The sequence below is a fragment of the Lithobates pipiens genome, unplaced genomic scaffold (genome assembly GCF_037356315.1).
Source record: "Lithobates pipiens isolate NorthernLeopardFrog02 unplaced genomic scaffold, aLitPip1_a1.2 Scaffold_18, whole genome shotgun sequence".
NCBI lineage: Eukaryota > Metazoa > Chordata > Amphibia > Anura > Ranidae > Lithobates > Lithobates pipiens.
Genome location: NW_027507758.1, coordinates 370199419 through 370221339, shown reverse-complemented (window position 1 = coordinate 370221339; position 21921 = coordinate 370199419). Strand labels below are relative to the sequence as shown.

General features: G+C 45.9%; 1 protein-coding gene across 4 annotated transcripts in view; it reads right to left on the bottom strand.

Annotated features, from left to right (window-relative positions):
• The window catches only part of PDE6D (phosphodiesterase 6D), a 131857-nt gene that overhangs the window by 29375 nt on the left and 80561 nt on the right, over positions 1–21921 (bottom strand). For 2 of the 4 annotated variants that reach the window (XR_013276799.1, XM_077487669.1), the window contains exons 3-4: positions 12719–12844; positions 8082–8187 (exon numbers count right to left, since the gene is read on the bottom strand). Coding sequence is in view for 3 of the 4 variants with exons in the window: in XM_077487669.1 (XP_077343795.1) it covers positions 8082–8187; positions 12719–12844 (232 nt within the window). In the remaining variant the exon portion in view is untranslated. Of the gene's footprint in view, positions 1–250; positions 381–2196; positions 6036–8081; positions 8188–12718; positions 12845–21921 lie in introns of those variants that run through there. The other 2 variants (XM_077487668.1, XM_077487670.1) reach the window with 2 other exon arrangements.

The following is a 21921-nucleotide window of genomic DNA, read 5'->3' as shown; positions in this document are numbered from 1 at the left end:
GACCTAGGGCTTCTCCTACCAGGGCAGGAAACACATTAACCCCCACCAGATAAAAGGGCAGTCCTCCAGGCCCCATGTCAGTATTCTCGTGAACCATAGGATGCCCCCTGTAAAACATATGCATAATCCACATAACTTCAAGACAAAACCAGGTGGGAACCGGCTGTCCTGGAAGACTCTCAGAAAAGGAGTTACCGGTAAGTAGATCAGCTTTTCCCTAAGTGTCTTCCAGGACAGACCATGAGATGAGTCAGAACTTACCAGTCTAGGGAGGGACAACTGTATGAAAGAGTTTACGACCAAATGCCTGGTCCTGAGCAGATAGGAGAGCCAGGCGATAATGTTTAATGAAGGTCGAAAAACTGGACCATGTGGCAGCCCTGCAAAATAAAAAAAATTCCGATGAGGCTCCAGCCATCTCAGCCCAAGACGCAGACAAGGCTCTTGTTGAGTTTGCAGTGACAAAAAGGCAGAAGAACTTCCCCAATTTTGTAAATTTCTGAAATAGCTTGCTTTATCCATCTAGCCAAGGTGGCTTTAGATGCACTCTTTCCCTTGTGTGCTTCTGAAAAGAGGACAAAGAAGGCATCTGTTTTTCTAAAAGTCTAAAGCTCAAGGTAGACGAGAAGAATTCTTCCAACATCTAAAAAACAATTTTCTTTCTTGGTCGCCCTTTGGCAAACTACAAAAAGGTTGGCAGTCCTGGGATCTGTGGAATGCACTGGTCACTTTAGGCAGAAATCCAGGATCAGTTTTCAAAACAACCCGATCCTCAAAAATTGTGAGGAAAGGCTTCCTCACTGATAGGGCCTGTAACTCACTTACCCTAAGGGTTGAGGTAACTGCCACAAGAAAAAAATGTTTTTAATGTAACTCAACTGAAACATCCTCTAGGGGCTCAAAAGGGAATTCTACCAGAGTTTGAAGCATCAGGGACAGGTCCCAGGTTGGACAACTAACCACTACGGGTCTAGACCTAGAAATTGATTTGAAGAATCTACCTATAGTGGGATTTTCCAAGAGAGAAAATTGTAGAAAACCACCGACAGCTGCCGCCTGTACCTTTAAGGTACTAACTGTACTAAAGGTACAGTTATCTTGTCGAAACCCTCTTGAAAAAATTCCAATATTGAAGGAACATCATGAGTTAATTTTTGATTTTCAGATAACCATGAGTTAAAGTTCATCCAAACCTTGGAATATGGCTCTAGTGACCATTTTTCTGCAATTTACCAGGGTCTTGACTACTTTGTCAGAGAACTCCAGAGAAAAGAACCTCTCTGTCTTGCAATTGTTCTACGAACAGGTCCGCTTCGGGACATCCCCATCTGTCGGTGAGTTCTGCAAAGATTTCGGGATGAAGGGACCAATTGTCTCAACATACCCGGTAGCAGCTGAGATAATCTCCCAGACAGTTTTGTGTCCCCTTCAGGTGCACTGCTGTAACTGAGGCTAGATTCCCTTCTGCCCATGATAAAATCTCCTGGACAATAGATTGAAGTATCCGACTCCTCGAACCCCTCTGTTTGTTGAGGTACACAACCATAGAGATATTGTCAGATAGAATCTGGAGATTGTGACCTCCAATTTCCATCTGAAATGCCTGCAAGGCTCTCTGAACCCGCTAGAAGCTCTTTCTGATTCGATGAAGCGCTTACTTCCCTTGAGGACCATTCTCCCTGAGCCATTGTGTTGCTGAGGTGGGCTCCCCATCCCCAGGAACTCGCATACATTGTGATCCGCTGGGATATAGGAATGGACCATGGTAGACCTCATTAGGTGCATCCACCCCAAGGTTCTTTTTACTCTGGAGGGTAACAAGACCCTTGATTCCAGGGAACTTAGGCCTCCGTTCCAGTACCTTAGTAGAAACAGCTGTAATGGGCGTTGATGAAATCTTGCCCATGGCACTGCAGGAAAGCAAGAGGTCATCAGACCCACTGCTCTTGAAACCTCTTTTAGTGAGACCGACCGATTGGTCTGTAAGGCTGACATTGTTTGCATCATTTTTGAGACCTTCTCCTGTGGGAGAAAAAGCTTTTGGTCTACTGAGCAAAATTCGTACCCCAGGTATGACACTTTCTGGGCCGGAATTAAGGAAGACTTCTCTATGTTTATTTTTTATTTTTGAAAAGATTTATTACTTTTTCACATAACAGGTACATACAAGACCCAATGGGAAACAAAAACAAAAAAAAACACATTTACATCTTTTCAGTATTGACTCTTCCTCCTCCTTCCAAACCCTTATTCAGAGAAAAATTCTAAATAATAATAAGGCCACCTTTTCTCAATAAGAGCCAATGGTACGTTTAAATATGTCAGATAATTACATACATGTTAAAAAACCCATTGCAGGTGCCTTCTATTAGGTATCACTCAATCTGCCACCATAGTTTCACTATTCACCCAACTGCCCCACACTTTATCAAATTTTTGTGGTATGCCCCTGATAATGTATGCAGCCTTGTTAAAAGGTGCAGCCCTATTAACCAAACCCTTTCACGCTGATATAGATGGAGGATTAGGCTTTTTCCATGATAACACTATCATTTTCCTAGCGTAATAGATTAGGATTGACAGCAAAGTACGAGTTACTCTCTTTGGGGCTAGATTGTCCACCAGTCCCAAAAGGCACACCTCTATTGTGGGCTGTATAGGAATGGCTGTTACTTCTGCTATACATTCTGCAATCCACTTCCAAAATACTTGAATGTTTGCCGATTTCATGCATATCTTTTGGAATTGTGCAGTAAGGAAACTGCACCACCAGCAACCAGGTGACTGGGTAGGGAACATATTAGCCAATCTAGCTGGAGTAAGATATATGCGATGCAGGAAGTTAAATTGAATGAGTTGGTCTCTAGAAGAGACCGATCTAATAAAATTAATGTCCGATAGATCGTCCCAGTAATCCCCATCCATCTGGGGGAACACCTTACCCCATACCGCCCTACATTTTGCAAGGAGAACTCCTCCCTCACCGAACAGTTGTTTATATATTGTAGACAAGGCCTTGTCCAAAGTGTCCTACCTCAGTAAAGACTCAACATCACTCATTTTCAGGGTAATACCAATATCTCCAAATTGGGCACTGTATGCATGTCTGAGCTGAAGATAACGAAACGAGTGTTGGGAAGATTAAACTTAGTTTTTAGGGCATCAAACTGTAGAAGTTTCCCACCACCATGTCTTTCAGCATCTTAATACCAAATTTAGTCCAGATGATTGGATCAGGGTGCTCATAGAAGTGTGTTAATTTAGGATTCTTACAAAGTGGTGCGTGAGCGAAATCTCAGAAGCGCTACCCATCTTGGTCACTGCTACCCATGCCCTACTGATTGCATGCATGGATATCGTGAGTCTATATGGAGCTCTGACACCCCGATATGGGAGATGTGTCAGGGCCTCATACAAACCAACAGCCGCCTCTAGTCTATTGGCAGGGTCATTCTCAGGTATAGTAAACCACCCATGTATGAATATTAGCTGACCCGCTAAGAAATATCTGTGGAAGTCTGGGACTGCCAATCCCCCTCATTTCCACGGCCCTGACACTGGAAAGTCATTATGAGCTGATCTATTCTTTTGAATATATATCTCGCTATCCAAACAGGGGAATTCTGAAATATATATAAAAATAGAGGTAAAAATTTAATTTTCACTAAGTTCACCCTACCAATGAGTGTTAGAGGTAAATTATGCCATGCCTGTAGTCTGGATTTTAGTTTAGTCAAAAGTGGATCGACATTCAAAGCAATAAAGTCTGATATGGAGTTGGAGCTATATAACCCCCAGATATTTGATCACCTCTACCCTCAGCAAGGGACAATCTGCGGGAATCTTACATCTGGGGGATGGCGTGAGTGAGAGAATCTGGAGTGAGAGAATCTGGAATTTTCCCCAGTTGACTTTCAGACCCAAAAAGCGAGAAAAGGAATTTAGGATGTCTAAAGCTGCCGACAGGGAATTCTTGAAGTCTCACAATTCTTTGTTTCTTAACCAGCCTAGAGACTGAAGGAACTCCTCTACAGTCCGGAGATCCGCTAATAACTTTTGGTATGACTCCGCCACCACTAGGAGGTCGTCCAGGTAAGGGATAATAGTTATCGCCTTTAACCTTAGCGGAGCCAGCGCCTCCCCTTGTAAAAATGCGTGGGGCTGAGGACAGACCGAAGTGGAGGGCTTTAAATTGAAAGTGCAGAATCTCTGTTCCCATCTTGACCGCTAGTCTCAAGAATCTTTGGAAGGCTGGATAAATAGGGATGTACAGATAGGCATCCCTCAAATGGCCAAAAATGGCCATGAAGCAGTTTGGGTAAAGCAGGTTTTTAATTGAGAATGCAGTCTCCATATGAAAGTGCTTGTACCTGATCGAATGGTTTAGAGACCAGAGGTTCAGAATAAGCCAAAATTTTCCCGACAGCTTTCCGATGACAAATATATGGGGATAAAATGACTGCTGCCCACTGTGGGAGAAAAGCCCTCAATCTTCCTCCCACTGGGAGACACGAGACACTGTGGCTTGGCGGGTTGTTGATGAGGGTTAAACAAGACGACCTCTCTACCTCTGCCCTGTCCAATGTTTTTTGGGCCTATTGTCCCTTTCTCTAGGTCCTTGCTGCCTAATTTGGCCACAAAATGTTTTTCTGGCGGTCAGCTTTTTCTTATTCTCTAGAAAGGCCTTTTTTCTATTGGCCATGCGTTCCAGCACCTCTTGCAGACATGGGCCAAAAATATGATAGCCTGTTAAGGGAAGATCATATAGGCGCAACTTTGAGGCAGCGTCGCCTGACCAGGTTTTAAGCCATGGGCTTCTTCAGCTTGAATTTACTAAGGCCGAGGTTCTACTTGTCAATCTTACCGACTCTGCGGAAGAATCGACCAAAGACCCCACTGCACGAAAGAGGAGAGGGAAAGATTTCAGAATTTGTTCTCTAGAGGTACCTGGCAACAAATGTGTTTGTATTTGTGTCAACCATACTTCTAAATTTCTGGCTACACAAGTGGAGGCCAGGGCTGATTTAAGATTCCCAATGGCTGAATCCCAGGCTCTGTGAAGAAGGATATCTAATTTTATCCATTGGATCCCTAAGCGTGCCCATATCGTCAAACGCTAGGTCCGAGTTTTTTTAAAATTTTGAAAGAGGCGTGTCTAATTTAGGATTTTTGTTCCATGGCTGTGCTGTGTCCTCTTCAAATGGAAACCTTCTTTTTAAGTTACTGGAAAAGAAAGGTTCTCTCTCTGGATTTTTCCCACTCCAGCTTGATAGTATCAAGAAAGGAACTATGCACGGGAAAAAACTCTAGCCTTTTTTTTAAGCAAACCCTTGTACATAAGGTCGTGTTGTACATTCTCCTCTTCTATATCAAGTGTTGTATAGATAGCCTTTAATAAGTCATCTACATCTTCCAATGATAACTTATAACTCAAGCCCCTTGTGGATTCTCTATCCCTGGGCCCTGTATCTGACCCTGATTCTTCCAAAGAAGAATGGGCAGATCCGGCTTCAGCCTCAGAGTCTTCACTCTACGCATTCTGCTGTGGATCGCTAGGACCGGTTGAAGTCCTAACTGGTGATGGACCCTCTGAGGGGACTTGAATCTTGTCAACTAGAGTTTTAAATAAGCTAAACGTAGACGTAAGCTCATCTCTATCAGAAGTCAGCATTTTCTGACAGGAGACAACCGGGTCATTTTTAAAGTGGAAGTAAAATACCCTATTGTTTTCAGCCAAGGAAGCTGCCATCTTTGGCTCTGTTTAATCTTCAACTGCCATGGTGCTGCACATGCGATTCGTTAGGACACCAGCCATTGGATGGTTTGGTAGTTTGGCTGAGAGCACAGCCAATGTGCAGTTAGCATTCCCGGCATGCCTTTTTTTTAACTGTTTAAATCCATGGGTTTACTTCCACTTTAACTAAGCTATCTATGCAGGTGCGGCAAATTGCTTTGGTCCATGAGGAGCTCAAGTTGTTTCCGCAAACCGCACATTTCCTTTTTGGTGGCTGAGCTTGAGCCTCCTGAGTCTTGGCCTGCAAAAGAATAAAATGACCCCAATAAATTTTATGCCACATACACTCCATAACACCCCGTGCAGGGGAAAAGGAAAATGTGTCCCCTTCACCTAGTCCCTACTTGTTACAAGGGGAAGGACACTCACAGGATGTGCAAGCAAGTAAATACACTTCAGGCTTACCTGTGAGGTGCTGGTGTTTGCGATACCTGCACAGGCAGTGGAAGCAGGCCCAGAGGACTCCATCCCGCCCCTGTAGTGGTCCGCAGCCTCTTCTGGGTTTCACTGTTTTTAAAAACCACCAGCCTCCCAATTTGCCATGTTTAGAGATCGGAACTAGAATCTCCTGCGCCCGCTGATGACGTCATGCGCCCTGGAAGTGACCCCGCCAGGTACTTCCTGTGGGCCAGCTTGGAACGCAAGTTCCGCCACTCCCCACGCACGGCTTCCTCTCTTCCATTGCACATTCCAGCCAGGCTGTGCAGCAAAGAAAACAAGCTGACTACCGCCATGCAGCTCGTGGGCAGGAGTTCAGATGAACACCGCAGTGCTGGCATTCCACAGGCACTGAGAAGTAGGGACAGCAGCCACAAACCTACTCCCCCAGTGGATGTGCTGCTCTGGGACCCAAGAAGAAGGTAGGAATACCACCCCATCGCCACAGAAGCCACATTCATGAGACTTAGGGGAACCAGTTCCAGGAAACATGTTGTCCCCCCCTGTCCGGAGGAAACATGAATACTGACACGGGGCCTGGGGGACCGCCCTTTCATCTGATGGGGGTTAACGTGTTTCCTGTCCTGGTAGGAGAAGCCCTAGGTCTCCTGGGCTGTCCTGAAAGACGCTTAGAGAAATACAAAATTAAATATACAGTGATAAATCCATGATAATATCTAAATATCATCAGGTCTTGGTGTTGGTAAATGATTGAATACCAAAAGTGCACCTTCCACCGTGATTAAAAAAAAAAAAAAAAAAGGCTGTGCCCTTACCAGATGACTAGACTCCACATTATAGGAGCCTAGTAAAGCGTGGATTGGTATAATGCATACGATCCATCCCTTGGATATAAACAGCATGATGGAAGTATCAACACAAGTGGCTACTCTTTGTTTCTCACACCCAAGTATGATAAAAGAAAGGAGAATGCCGCCAACATAGCATAAAACTGTGATGATTTATTGTGCTAGCATAAGTCCAAATAGACAAGGATAAAAAAAAGTTTCCAAAGTAAAAAACAATCTGAAGATCACATAGGAACTAGTGTGGTGAGAGTAAGCATAGTCTCCACCCTACTAGTTTAGTCATAACTAATGCCATCGGGGGTGTGAAGTTCATGCCAGAAGCCATGCTATTTAAAAGGCCCACAGCGGAAAGAGCACAGCTGATCGGATGCTTTAATCACCACATATGGCCATTATTGGGCAAAAAGAAAAAATACTGCTAGGGGGAGTTACTCCTGCTTAGTTTATGCTTAGTCTCACCATGCTAGTTCCCATGTGATCTGTTTTTTACTTTGGAAACTTTTTATGCTTGTATGTTTGGACTTATGCCATCTCAATAAACACGGTATTATGCTATGTTGCCGTTCTTCTTTTATCATACTTGGGAGAGAGAAACAGAGCAGCCACTTGGGTTGATACTTCCTTCATCCTGTTATATCCAAAGGACAGATCATATGCATTATACCAAGCCACCCTTGACTAGAGTCCACGTTATTGGAGCCTAGTAATCTGGTAAGGGGAAAGCCTTTTTTATCACAGAGGCAGATGCACTTTTGGTGTTCAATTGTTTACCATCACCAAGACATTAATATTTAAAGAACATTTTATCTACAATGGATTTTTTTCACGGATTTGTTCTCATGGACTTATCACTGTATATATAATTTGTATTTTGGTTTTATCACTTCCTATTTTAGCGCGGCAATATGTTTTTTGTTTTTTTACAAAATGAACCATGCCATTCCATTTTTGTAAATTTCAGTACCTGGTCTGCTATCCAATGGAGATCAACTCTATAGGTTAAAACAAAATACTGAAAAATACCTCCTTACTATACTTACGTTAAAACATTAGCAGGCATCATTTGAGACTCTGGAGCAGCTTCTATCATGGACTGCCATGTGTTAACAGAATTGGGCATCACAAAACCAAACTCAAAAGACCATTCTGCAAAACAAAGAATACAACATTGAAACAAAAACTGAACATATAAAAGTAAAACCAAAAAAGCTGGAACTTCCATTTACGTCAAATAAGGATTTTTGCCTTACCTATAAAAATACTTTTCTTCGAGTACAGTACTGGACATAGGCTTCCATTAATCAAGACCAAGGGTTATATGTTGCCAACTTCAGGTGAGCAATCTGGCAAATATTACTGTAAGGACTGTCCATATAATCCCATCCCATCACACTCCCAGAAATCAAGTTTGTTTTAGCAAGCAATACATGGATATGCTAAGACAAGAGGGGAGGGTGTCCTGTTTCTTGTACTCTAATCCAAGAAAACGGTTTAACAGGCAATTCAAAAACCCTTCCTTCTTAATCCTACAGTACAGGTCAAAGGCTTCCATTAATCAAGACCATGGGAACAAGATATACAACTGAGGGATGGGCAATACAGCAAACAAGCCAACAGGCCCAAAATAAGGAAATCAGATTCCCAACTCAAAAGTGACTTGAAGCACCTTACAGCCTAAGCTGGCGTTAGCGGAGGCCTGAACATCCACCTGGTAAAATGTAAACTAGTGGACAGAGGACTAGGCGGTGGGCTTGCAAATCTGACAATCATACACGGATTGTTGAAAAGCCCAAGAGGTACCACCTAAACGAACAAAGTAAGCCTAATTCAAGCAGCCAAGAAAGGATTTGTAGAGGGAGGGTGTATAACAGCTGCAATTAATGCCACAGGGTCACCAGGGGGAATTGTGCAGTTTGTTTGAAAAGCAGCCTCTCTCTTTTCTCCCTACCTTTCCTTCTTCTGTTCCCCATCTTTTCACTCTTCTTTGTAATCTCTCTCATTGCTAACAAATACTGCTGCCCCCCCCCCGTAGAAGGGGGTAGTGGGAGAAGGGCTTGCCCTCCGTAAACGATAAAGGAACGAGTCGCTTGGTACTGGAGCCAGTCTCGATACCATTCCCTACACTTTTTCCTTCCTTTCTTGTGTTTTTATAAGTATAATGTGATGGTTTGCCCTTCGGTTTCATATTCATGCTTTGTAGCCCCTGCGAGGGCACACAAGGAGCAGATTGTAGTCTCTTGTTTATTCCTGTTTATTCAAAATTTTCAATAAACATATTGAAACAGAAACGCAGCCTTTCTTCATAAAAAGCATCCTGTACTACTGGAGAAACTGAATCCCATACACTGGTCCAGAAGGTGGAGACAGCGTTAACTTCATACAGATGTGTACTCTGCCCCCCAGAACTTTAAATGGTTTCTTTTAGCTTGTGAGAGATCACAAGCAACTTCTATCCTCTTGGAGGAGTGCTCAGAATTCACCTTCTGCTTCATTTAAGGAAGCAATGCTGCCATACAGTACATGTGAGAGGACAAAGTCGCAGTCTCCATCAGTGCAGAAACTTTCCTCAGCCGATCTGCCATAGAGGCAGAAAATTCCTCTCTAGTTAAAAAAAAAAATGGAATGATGATAAGTATTCAACACAGTGTGGAGACCAAGGACCAAAAGTATTTAAAGCAGATTTTTTATTGGAGACCTCATCATGGCCCTGTGCCCAGGGTTTGCTGGCCCACCCCCTGATCCCATATTCCTTGTGTCCAACATCCATCATGAGGGTTAGGGGATCCTGAGGGGTAGTCACAATCTGTTTGTGGAGCAGATGGGGTGCAGTCATCCTATGTCTCATGACTGAAGGATGTTGGATAAACTGGTGACAGCTGACATTTTAGCAGGGTAGTGTTAGATCTGAAATGCGCCCTTTCTTTGAAAAGCATTTGCTCATGATGGTGCCCAAGGCTCAAGGAAGGCCGTGGAACCATCTACAAGGAAAGGACTGTACACACAGAGGAGACCATGGCACGTCTGAATGTGTAGGAGGGGATGAGAAAAAAAAACTCCCCAGCTGTGAAGAAAGTGTTGCATGCCATGCCATGACACTGCTCTCAGCCTAGGAAAATCTTGCCACCTACACATATGTGCAAAAGGCAGAGGCCTGTAGACAACACCCAGAAAAATGGTAGGTGGGCACTGGGTGAAAAGGTAGCTTTGGAAAGGGGGGAGGTTGCACCGAGTTACTGCCCTGGACCTGTAGAGCACCCTGCAGCTAACTGCACCTTCTGTACAAAGAGTGAAGCCAAACGCGAGTCCAGTGCCAGAGGCAACATTACAAAGCAGCCCTGCATCTTCAATGAGGCAGGGTGCAAGTAGGGGTCCCAGAGGCACTGCCAAGGGGTCACCAATATGGAAGATGCAAGAACTAGCCACAGTAGATTTAGATGCAGCTAGGTGGAAAAAGAACAGCATCTTCCCAATCTTCCAGGTAGAAATCAGAATTATAAGCCAGAATCCTGTTCTTAGTAGAGAGAGAGAGATCATCCATCACCCAATAAGTTATATGGACGGTCTTAAAAGCTTTATCTGCCAGTGTCCTCACTTGTAGGTGACAGCATTTAATCCATAGTCTTGATTATTGGCACTTTGTGTCCTGTAATGATTTATATGTATAGAAGCAAATCCTCTCCCCTATTGTTCCAAGAACTGAGTTCTTGTATATGCCTGTAGTCATGCTGTGATTGGACACAGGCAACTGATAGAAAGTCAGTGGGATTGGCACTGTACTATGTGATTGCTATGATCAATCTCAGCACTACAGAAGGGAAACACAGCCTACAGCTAACAGCCACGTGTCACTTATTGGCTAGTGATCGGTGTCATGGTTATGCAGTAATCTTTGTCTGTCAGCTTACCTCTCCTTTTGTGTTCACCTTTAGAGGCCAGCCACCCTCATCGGACTGCTTATATATCACTCAGCATAGCTCCACCTCAGCATCTAATTAGGGACACTACATTAACCTGTGCATTGCAAGCCTACCTTGCTGATCAACCATTGTGTATTCATTGTGTTTGGCTTCCTGGTTTCTGCTTGGAGTGTGCTCTTCGATTGTCTCTGTTAACGACCCTGACGCGTTCACGACTATTCCTGTCTGCTCGTGACCCCGACCTTTTGGCGTGTTCCCGACTATCCCTGTTTGCCTGTGACCCTGAACATTTGGCATGTACTCTGTTCCTGTCTGCTAGTCGCCCTGACCTCTGCCTTACCCCTTTACTATCCTTGTTGTTCCAGCCTGCTGCTTCCTTCTCCTGTAGTCAACCGTGAGCGCAAGCTGCGAGACCCTAGGGGCCACGACCTGGAGCCAGACTGCAGCTAGATGCTCTGGTGAACACCTGCTAGCTCTTAGCCCACATACACATGGTCGGAGATTTTGCCTGTCGGATTTAGTCCGACGGATTGTATCCGAAACTGTTGCATACACATGGTCGGGCCAAGTTTGCGAAAAATCCGATCTTTCAGAACGTGATGACGTAATTTTGTTACGATGGGACTACATTCAGGCTAGTAGCCAATAGCTTTGATGTAGGAATTTGATCTGAGCATGCGTGGCACTTGGTCCGATGAAAATGCTCTACACATGATCGGATTAGGTCCGTCCGGCCCAGTTGGTCGGGAAATATTTCCAACATGTTGGAAAATTGGGTCGGACGGAGATTCGGACGGAATCAGTCCAATGCATACCACACACAGTCGGATTATCTGACGACACGGTCCGATAAGACTCATTCCGACAGATTCTCCGACCGTGTGTACAAGGGCTAAGACTCCGCACTCTGGGGAATCTATGCTCTAGCTCCCACTGGGATCTGTGTTAGTGATCCAGTAGACCTGCTTCCTGAACCTCCCTGGGTACTATCCACAGCAGTCAGTCATAGGGTCCACTATCTTAGCGGTGCACTTCTGACTCCTACGGAGTGAATCTGTCATCTGGTCTCAGGTGACCTGACAATCAGATAGCACGGTTCGATCTCATACACTACATGGTGTATGAGAGGAAGAAAACATCCTGACCACCAGTGCAATAAAGTACTGTGTACAGTTAAAATAATAATATCCACCCCTCTACAGTCAGTTCCAACTATTCTGACCTGTATACCAATCCCTCTCCTCCTGATCTCTGTGTATTACCTGTACATTTAATGCACCTAGCGCTAAGTTTTAACCCCTAGAAATCCGACATGTTTCTACATTTCCAAAACATTTGTGTGTGTGGGGGGGGGGGGGTAGGGGCGTCAGATCATCTTGAGGCGTCTACTTTCCAAAAAGGGGCCATTTCCAGGGTTTTCATACTCACTTTAATTTGCTGTTGTATATTAGTGAGAAAGAGAATTTTTTTTTTTTTTTTTTTAAATCCCCCGCCCCATATTATATATATATATAAAAAACAAGAAAAACACCAACAAAATAAAGCGATCACATATTATCTTATAAAAAGAAGAAGATTAAATGTAGTGCCAGGGTTCTAACTTAAATTCACTGTACACAAAATGCAATTAATGATCAATGCATTTCGTGAGGCCTCATTCTGATGGGTGCTGATACCCATAGTATGAATGTGAGCCTTGCTGACTTTAAAAAGATTAATATTTTTGAGAACAGCATGAACTTCATTTAGTTCAATCATACCTTCTAAACACTGTCCTTTAAAGTAAACTTTCTGTTCTAGTCGGAAATTCTCCATCTCTTCTTCAGATGCAAAATTTATCTCTCTGGACACAGATTTACACTTCAAGATTTTTTTGGGAACACGAGCTAAAGAAAGAAAAAACCAAAATAGTGCTGCATCAATAAATGCTAAAACACTTGAGATCAAATGTAGGCCTGCAGTTATTGTAAAATACAATTTAGATAACATTTGCAAAATTTGTATGATGGGTGAACCAGGCCTACGTGCTGAACACATAAGGCCTTATGCACACTGAGCATTCAGACCCTGGTGCATGGGGTTCCAGTGTTTAGCCAGAGGGTACAGGTGTGCTGTCCAGCCCTGCTGCTGGCAGCCTGCTAACTCAATGGTGCACTCAACAGTACATCCATTAGGGCAGTATGCATCCAAGGGTTCTGAGCATTCATCGCAAAGTGCATAATACCCTAAACAGAAGTACCACGGGGTTCTCAGTCTAGCCCTGTTCAGCAGCTGTCAAGAGAATTTGACAGGCTGCTCTTCACCCATACTAATTGCCAGAGTCCTATGCACCAAGACTAAACACGCAGTGTGCGAGGGGCTCAATAAACTAGTGTTCCCTTAAAACCAATTAATACATGGGGATTTGAGGAAGGAACACACACACACACACACACACACACACACACACACCCTTTTTATCCATGGGGGAAAAAAAAAAAAAAAAAAAAAAGGGAGGAGGAGAATTCTACCCAATATAGATTATGAACTGTATATGCAGCTTGATATATGGTTTTGACTCCACAACAGGGTTACATTAAATCGGGGGGGGGGGGGGGGGGGGGAGTGGAAGAGATAAGGGGGAAAAGAAGGGGGGGATGGGGGGGTACAATGGGGTGCATATAACCTGGTCCAAGTGTGGACAACCTTGTTAAATCGGGAGGCTTGTCTACAAGTGGTAACCAAAAGGGCACCCTTCCTGTCCCAGATATTCGATCCATATGGACAGGCCTCCCCTCCAAATATGGAAGGGGGTAGGGTTTTCATTAGCTGTAGATCCAGAGTCATTGTATACATGGTTCCCATAATGTAAACATCATAAATGAACTCGGAATACCTGGGTCCGTCAGAAACCTGTTGACCGTCTAGGTAGTTTGAAAGGTGGACATTAGGTACACTGAAGTTGTATCACAGCAAAAACACATAACAATCATAATGAAGAGAAAAAGAGAAGGGAAAAAAAAAAAAGGGGGGGGGGGGGAGTAGTAGGATAAGAAAGCTAGAGAAGGGGGAGAAAGTGTGTGGGACGGGTCTCACCGGATTAGTTGATGCAATGGGTCCACTTTAAGTAGAACCTGTAGATGTTGAGGGATGGTTCGCCTGGACACGGCTCCCAATGGAAAGATCTGCTAGAGCAAGTAGTGCTACATCTAGACTAGATGAGACCATAGTTGTGTCTTGTACATGGGCTCTCCAGGCTGTCCATGTAAGGTCAAATCTCTTGCGGGTATCCCTGCAAGTGGCGAGCCAACTCTCTGCTTCCATGATCTCCCCCACCTTCCTCAACCAGTCAGTCTCGCTTGGAATGTGCCAGCTCTTACAGTGTATTGGTATTGGGCATTTTGCTGCATTGAGGAGGTGGGGGAGAGCACTTTGTTTAGATCGAGACAGGGGCATGGGAGGGACGTGAAGCAGAAAGCGTTTTGGCAGAGCCCGCATATCTATGCCCAGGCAGTCTGAAATGTGTTTGCATACCATAGCTCAAAACGTTGTCAGCACAGGGCACTCCCACCAAAATGTGGAGGAATGCGTCTTTCATTCCACATCCCCTCCAACATCTATCGCAAGCAGTAGGGAAAATTCTAGCCAGGATAGTAGGTAACCTGTACCATCTCGATACAATTTTATAGTTGTTTTCTTGGGTCTTGGAGTCTATTGAACTCAAGTGAGTCAGGCGTTATAGGTGGTGGAGCTGTTTCTTTGTGAATTCAAGTTGGAGGTCTCTTTCCCACTCTTTGACAGGTGCTTAGGGCTGGGTGTTGATGCCTCTAGCATCCCATATAGTGCTGAGATCATATGGGGCAAGGGGTCTGTAGTTGCCCACATACTTTCAAATTCTGTTAGTGTGTTTCTGATCTGTGCTTGTCTGTTGCATTTGGCTATGAAGGTCTCTAACTGGCAGTGTCTCCAGAAATTAAAAGGGAAGCTGCCATATCGTTCTCGTAAGGTGGAGAGCGGTGTCAACGAGCCCCCCTCTGTAAATCTTGCCAGACTAACAATCCCGTCGCTTGTCCATGTTCCAAATGAGACTACCGTATATACTCGAGTATAGGCCGACCCGAATATAAGCCGAGGCCCCCAATTTACCCCCAAAAAACTGGAAAACTTATTGACTCGTGTATAAGCCGAGGGTGAGACATGGCTGTCCATCCCTGTGTGTCCGTCCATCCCTGTGTGTGTGTCCGTCCATCCATCCCTGTGTGTGTGTCCATCCATCCATCCATCCCTGTGTGTCCATCCATCCATCCCTGTGTGTCCGTCCATCCATCCCTGTGTGTGTATCCATCCATCCCTGTGTGTGTGTGTGTGTGTGTGTGTGTATTCATCCATCCATCCATCCCTGTGTGTGTGTGTGTATCCATCCATCCATCCATCCCTGTGTGTGTGTGTGTGTGTGTGTATCCATCCATCCATCCCTGTGTGTGTGTGTGTGTGTATCCATCCATCCATGTGTGTGTGTGTGTGTGTGTGTGTGTGTGTGTGTGTGTGTGTGTGTGTGTGTGTGTGTGTGTGTGTGTGTGTGTGTGTGTGTGTGTGTGTGTGTCCGTGCAGCCTTGTGTGTGTGTCCAGCCTACCTGTGTCCCAAGCCTCCGTCCCGAGCCGCCGTCGTCCCGAGCCTCCTCTGTCCCGAGCCTCCTCTGTCCCGTGCCTCCTCTGTCCCGTGCCTCCTCTGTCCCGTGCCTCCTCCGTCCCGTGCCTCCTCCGTCCCGTGTCGTGCCGATGGATCGCCGCTCTTCTCGGCGGCCATTCTACGATTCAAAAGCTGCGCCTCCGTCCTCCGCCTGTGATAGGCGGAACACTCAATTTCCCAGCAGCCTGTGTTCCGCCTATCACGGACATCCTCTCATACTCGTCCGTAGTATGAGAATGAACGGATGTCCGTGATAGGCGGAACACTGACTGCTGGGAAATTCAGTGTTCCGCCTATCACAGGCGGAGGCGGAGAAGGAGGCGCGGCTTTTGAATTTTAATGTCCGCCGTCTGTCTGCTCGATACGCTGATCGAGCAGTCAGACAGCGGTGACTCGAGTATAAGCCGAGGGGGCACTTTCAGCCTCAAAAAAGAGGCTGAAAATCTCGGCTTATACTCGAGTATATACGGTATTTGTTGACCTGGAGGAAATCACGGGTATCCGCCCACTGGTTCCAGTGGAGATGTCCGCGGAGCCAGAGCTAAGCGTGCATTCATTCTGTCCCATATTTTCAGGGAGTGTATCGTCAATGGGGAGACCTAGTCAGAAAGCCCTCTGTGCATGGGACAGGTCCCGGCCTGCCATTATTTTCTCCATTGGAACCCAAAACTTAAGGGGTGTATGGAACTTCCAATTCAGGATGCGCTGTAGAGCAATCACCTGATAGTATTGGGATATGTTGGGTATGCCCAATCCCCCCTTTAGTTTAGATCTCTGTAGCTTCGCAATAGCAAGACGTAGCTTCTTGCCGCCCCACACAAACTTAATAAAGAGGCTGCGCAAGTCATTAAAGAAGCGCTTTGGTATATGTATTCGTATCATTTGCAAGAGGAAAAAGATGGGGGGCAGTATAGTCAGTCATTTTTAAAATGTTCGTCCGGCCTACCCATGTAAAAAGTGTCTTGTCCCACGCTAATAAATCTTGGGAGATCTTTTTGAGTAAGGGGATGTAGATGTGTGAATATAGGGAGTCCAGACCATGAGCTGGACGCCTAGGTATTAAATAGAGGGTGTGGACCACGTGAAAGGGAAAGATCCCTTTAGGAAGGCTGTTAGGGTTGGGGGGACAGTGATCGGCAAAATCTCTGACTTGGTGTAGTTTATCCAGAAATTTGATAACTCTCCATATGCTGTCAGTTCTCCCATCAGGTTCGGCAAGGAGACCAGGGGGTGCACCGTGTGGAATATGTCATCTGCCTAAGCAAAGTTTGTGTTCATGGGAGCAGCCTGTACTCACCTGATGTCTGGATTGGCTCTGACCCTCTGTAGTAGTGGTTCTAGGACCAGCATGAACAGAAGGGGCGAGAGCGGGCACCCCTGTCCTATGCCATTCCAGATGGGGGAACGTTGTAGAGAGGTCACCATTTATTTTAAACTGGGTGGTGGGAGACACAAAGTGTCAAAATCCACTGCAGCATACGTGGGCCCAAACCAGTACCTGAACGCTGTGGTTCGAGGAAGTCCCAGTCCATGCGATCGAATGCCTTCTCCGCATTCGTGGACAGAATTAGGTATGGAGGCATCAGATCGCGTGTACGCACCCAGTGGACAAGCTGGAGGGCTCCATTAGAATTGTCCCTAGCCTCCCGTCCCACTATGAAGCCCGTCTGGTCCGCGTGCATCAGTTCGGGTAGTAAATGTTTTAAGCGGTTGGCGAGAATCTTAGAAAATCTTTTAGGTTCGTGTTTAGCAGGGAAATTGGGCGATAGCTGTGCGGTTGGGTGGGATCTTTTCCCTCTTTTTGGGGCACTGTAATGTGCGCCAACAAAGTCTCCCATGGGTGGTGTTAAATTGGTTGCTAGGGAGTTGAGGAGGGTGCAGAGGGGGCCCTGTAGTGTATCAAACAATTTTAGGTAGTAGGCCCCGGTGAAGCCGTCAGGCCCAGGGCATTTGCCAGTCGGCAGGGACTTAATTGTGGACAGTAGTTCATGTGTGGTAATTGGGTGTTTTAGATCAGTTGCTTGTTCTATTGAGGAGAGATAAGTTGCTATTCTGGATTATTTAAGAGCTACATCGGCAGGAGAGGAGGCAGAGTCCAGATTGTACAAGGTCGCATAATAGTCACGAAACATAGATACTGTTTTTGTTGCGTGGTGAGCTGGTGTTCTGTAATTTATGCACATGTGCTAGGAGTCTATTTTTTTTTAAACAGAGAGTTTGGGCCAATAGCCTGCCACATTTGTTGTCATGTTCGTAGTAGGTATGGGCCATGTAGTTTATGGTTTATTTTGCGGTCTAGTAATTTTGAGAAAAGATGTCTTAGCTCACTCCAGCGTCGGAACTCCTCGGGGTCCGAAATTCGTTTATGGCTGAGCTCAGCACTTTGTAATGCCTGCAGTACTCTCTGGGAGTCTACCTGCCTCTCCTTTTTACGTTTAGTTCCCAAGGCAATAAGGGTGCCACAGACAACTGCTTTGTGACCTTCCCATAGAATGCCATCACTGACCTCCCCGTTGGCATTTTCTGTTAAGTAATGAGTCTCCTGTATCCCTGCCACAACCCCCAGGTTGTCCAGCAGATTCTCATTTAGTTTCCAGGTCCTTGCTTTAGCTAGGGCTTGGGTTAGTGAGAGTGTCACTGGTGCATGGTAAGAAATCGTGATCTGGTCTATGGTCACCCCCAGTAATAAATCCAGGGTACCCTGATCCACCAGTAACAGGTCAATTCTAGTGTACACCTTGCGGACACTAGAATAGTAGTTATAGTCCCTCTCAGAGGCATGCAGTGCTCTCCAGCAGTCCACCAAGGTATTCCCCTGGAGAGTCTTCTGGAAATGTCGCAAGAAGGTGTGGGAATGTGCTGATCTGCTCGCTGAGGTGTCTATCTCAGGGTCAGGGCTGACGTTGAAATCCCCTCCTAGGATTATTCTACCCTCCCAAAAGTCTGCCAGCTTGGAGAGGGTTTGGTCAATGAATGCGAGTTGTTGAACATTAGGAGCGTATAGTGTAGCAAATGTGTATGTTTGTCCCATTATGGTGCCCTTCAGGAACACGTAGCGTCCCTGGGAACCTACTCTATGATCAGAGGGTTGAAATTGGCAGTTTTTATGTATCGCTATGGCCATTTTTCCTGCAAAAACAGCACCTGTGCCCCCAGTCTTCTCAATTCTAGCCACAACCTGTCCCATTTGTTAGGGGAGCACATGCCATGTACATTATATGACACTACCTTAATTGTAGCCATGTTGCATCAGAGGGGGTTGTCCAGGCGACCATCCCAAATCTGTGAAGTCCGGTGAGAGCAAGTGCGGTTCCACTTTCTAAGAAAAAAAAGAGGTAAGATGGGAAATGGAGAGACAAAGGAGGGGGAGATAAGAGAGGGGAAGAGAGAATTAGCATAACCTAAAATAAACAAAACATCTTATAGTGTGGGTCCACTAGAGCCTCATAGGCCATAAGTGGTTTTACCCTGAACTGTTTGCCCAACTCCTGTATCTCCCCAAATATAGGGGAGTCACCCGAGTGTGGTAAAGTGCCCATATTTGGGCTAACACCCAATACAGGTAGACCTACGTGGGAGTCCTGATCGTACATGGAAAGCCAGGAAGATCCTGCTCCCCACAGAAGCAAAAGCGGTAGTTGCCCGGGGGGGGGGGGGGGGGGTTAATGTTTGGCAAGGTCCTAAAGAAACCAGGGTGCCTAAAAATGCACTGGAACGGTGATGTCCTGTAACTAATAGCCTTATTGGCTATTTGCCTTTTTTGCATATGTTGTAGCAAGCTAAAAGAGGCAAAAAAAACAAAAAAGGGGGCTTCAGATGGGGTATCTGGGTTGCACATTACTGGTGCTTGCCTATCTGAGGATACCATTTTTTAGTCAGTGGGCAAGTCTAGAGGCTGTCACAGGTGTTTCCCTGAGGATGTGGTGATGCATATGGGCCTTTCAGTCCCCTGCGATGGATTCCTGCCTCGCAGTTGTAGAACGTTTGTGGTTCCGTGAGTTCCGGTTGAATCAGACCTGCTGGTACCGTTCAGATATCCATGAAGAACATCCAGTGGGGAAAATCTACAGGTTCCAGGTTCAGCTGTGACAGGAAACGAGGGAGGTCATCTTTAGTGTGCAGAGTGGTAGAGCCATCTCTTCCTGCATGGAGGCTGAAAGGGAACCCCCACCTGTAGGTGATGCCTGCTATGCACAGGGATTCCAGGAGGGGTTTTAATGCTCTGCACTGCATCAGAGTGCTTTGGGACACGTCCTGATAGAAATTAAAGTGGGGTCGTTTGCACATAACCAGCATTAATTGATCTTTAACTGTGTATTTGTGCAGTTTGGAGATTAAATCGCGTGGATAGTCTGCATCTTGTGGGGGGGTGGGGGGGGAGGTCAAAGGGCCCTGTGTGCCCTATCAATTTCAACTGCTTCTTTAGAGAGGATGCCTAGGAGTTCCTTGAATATGTCTTGCAGTGTGGGGACAATGTCCTTAGCTCCGGTTGCCTCTGGTAACCCCATTATGCTTATATTGGACCTGAGGCTGCAGTTCTCATAATCATCAAGCTGTGAGATTAGAGTCTCTATTTGGTGGTCTTGGGCTGCGCACTTGTCCCTGAGCTGGGTGATGGCTGGCAATGCTTCCTCCGCAGTCTAGTGTCTCTAGCCTGTTGCCTAGCTGAGTAGTGTCAGTTTTCAGCTGCTCTATGTCCTGTTTAAAGGCCTTTTCAACCCTGGTGGCAAAACAGTCCAGGTCTTCTCTGGTAGGGAGAGACCATATGTGCTGCTTTAGATCCCTGTCCTCCACCAGCTCCGAGACATCTGATCCCTGATCTAGTGAGGCCCGAGGAGCCTGGGGATTCAGGGGGGGGGGGGCAATGTCTCTTACAGTTTGTGGAGTTTGGATGGAGGACGAAGCAGGTTGTGGCTGTGCTTGTGTCACCGCTGCAGCGTCCATCCCGCGGCCCATTCCTGACCACCATTTTAGGTGTCCTGCCACACGGCTGCCCTCCGCCTCCGAAATATGCTCCTATGGAGCCGATGCCGCGAGGGTCCCCTATTTCTTGAGGAGGCTCTCCCCTGCTGGGCCATACCGCTGGGGTCCAAATATCCGCCGATCAGGCAGTTTTAGCTGCTGAGGAGCTCTGGGAGATCTGTTATGTCCAAGCCATGCCCCATATTTATTTCAATACGTGGACTGCCTATAAAGTTCCACCCAGGCCAGTTTCTTACTTCGAGACCTATTTAGGGATGTTGGCATTCATGTGATGGGTGTAAACACTTGGGATTTTTGTTGTAGTGTATAGGTAATGTGTCAGTTTTTTCTCTGTTCTGTCACAGATTTTTGTTCACCTCCTGTCCCAGAGATACAGTGTAAAGTAAAAGTTGATGTCTCCAAAGTGATAGGAGAAGTCCCTTCTCAAGCTGGCCATATACAGATTGAAATTCACCCACTTCAGCGGGGACTTTCGATCAGCGTTTGGGCATCCCTGCTTGACATAAGTTGGAACAGGCACAGATGGAGGACTTATCTTAAAATAATCAGGTCCCAGGCAGAACTCTTGATGTACTCGTTTCTCAACAGAAGCTACCTTCAGCAGGAATATATCATATCCTGTCTGATGACAAAGAGTGCACTGAGCCCTCCAGTGATGACTCCTGCCTATCATGCAGGAAATTAGGGGACCCAGATGCAAAAACCTCTACCCTCAATGTGAAGACCACTGGGTGAGGAGAGGCAGATGTCAAAGCATTGTTTCCAAGGAAGACACTACAGTTGAGAAGAATACTATCAGAGTTATCCAGCAAAGGGACCAGGTCACTGATACTGTCCCAAGGAGGATTTGCAAACCTTTCTGTGGATGAAGGTTCTGCAACATCTTGGTGATGTCTATGGGAGTCCAACTCAGGAAACTGACTTATCAAGAGATTTTTTGAAAGGGAGATTGTTCTGGGGAAACAGACTTAAGCCCTGGGTAAAAAGGAGACCCTGGTAAGAGGGGTCCCCTTCGGACAGGTAACAGAGACCACCCTTTCACCCAAAGGGACAAGCCAGGGACTTTATGGTCCACAGTGACCAGCTGGATGTCTCATCCTAGGCCAAGGCTCCCCACCTTAGACGGGGAGGTTGAAAAGAGCAAGAGCCAACAACAGAACAGAAGACTATGTTAAGAGGCTGTTCCCTTAACAACCTACAGACCCCAGAAGGGGAAGAAGAGGGAAATTTAGTGACGAATAACAAAGGGTGCAATCATACAAAAGTTGGATACTTTTTAAGCAAGGATTTAGGTCGAACAGCTTCATGCAG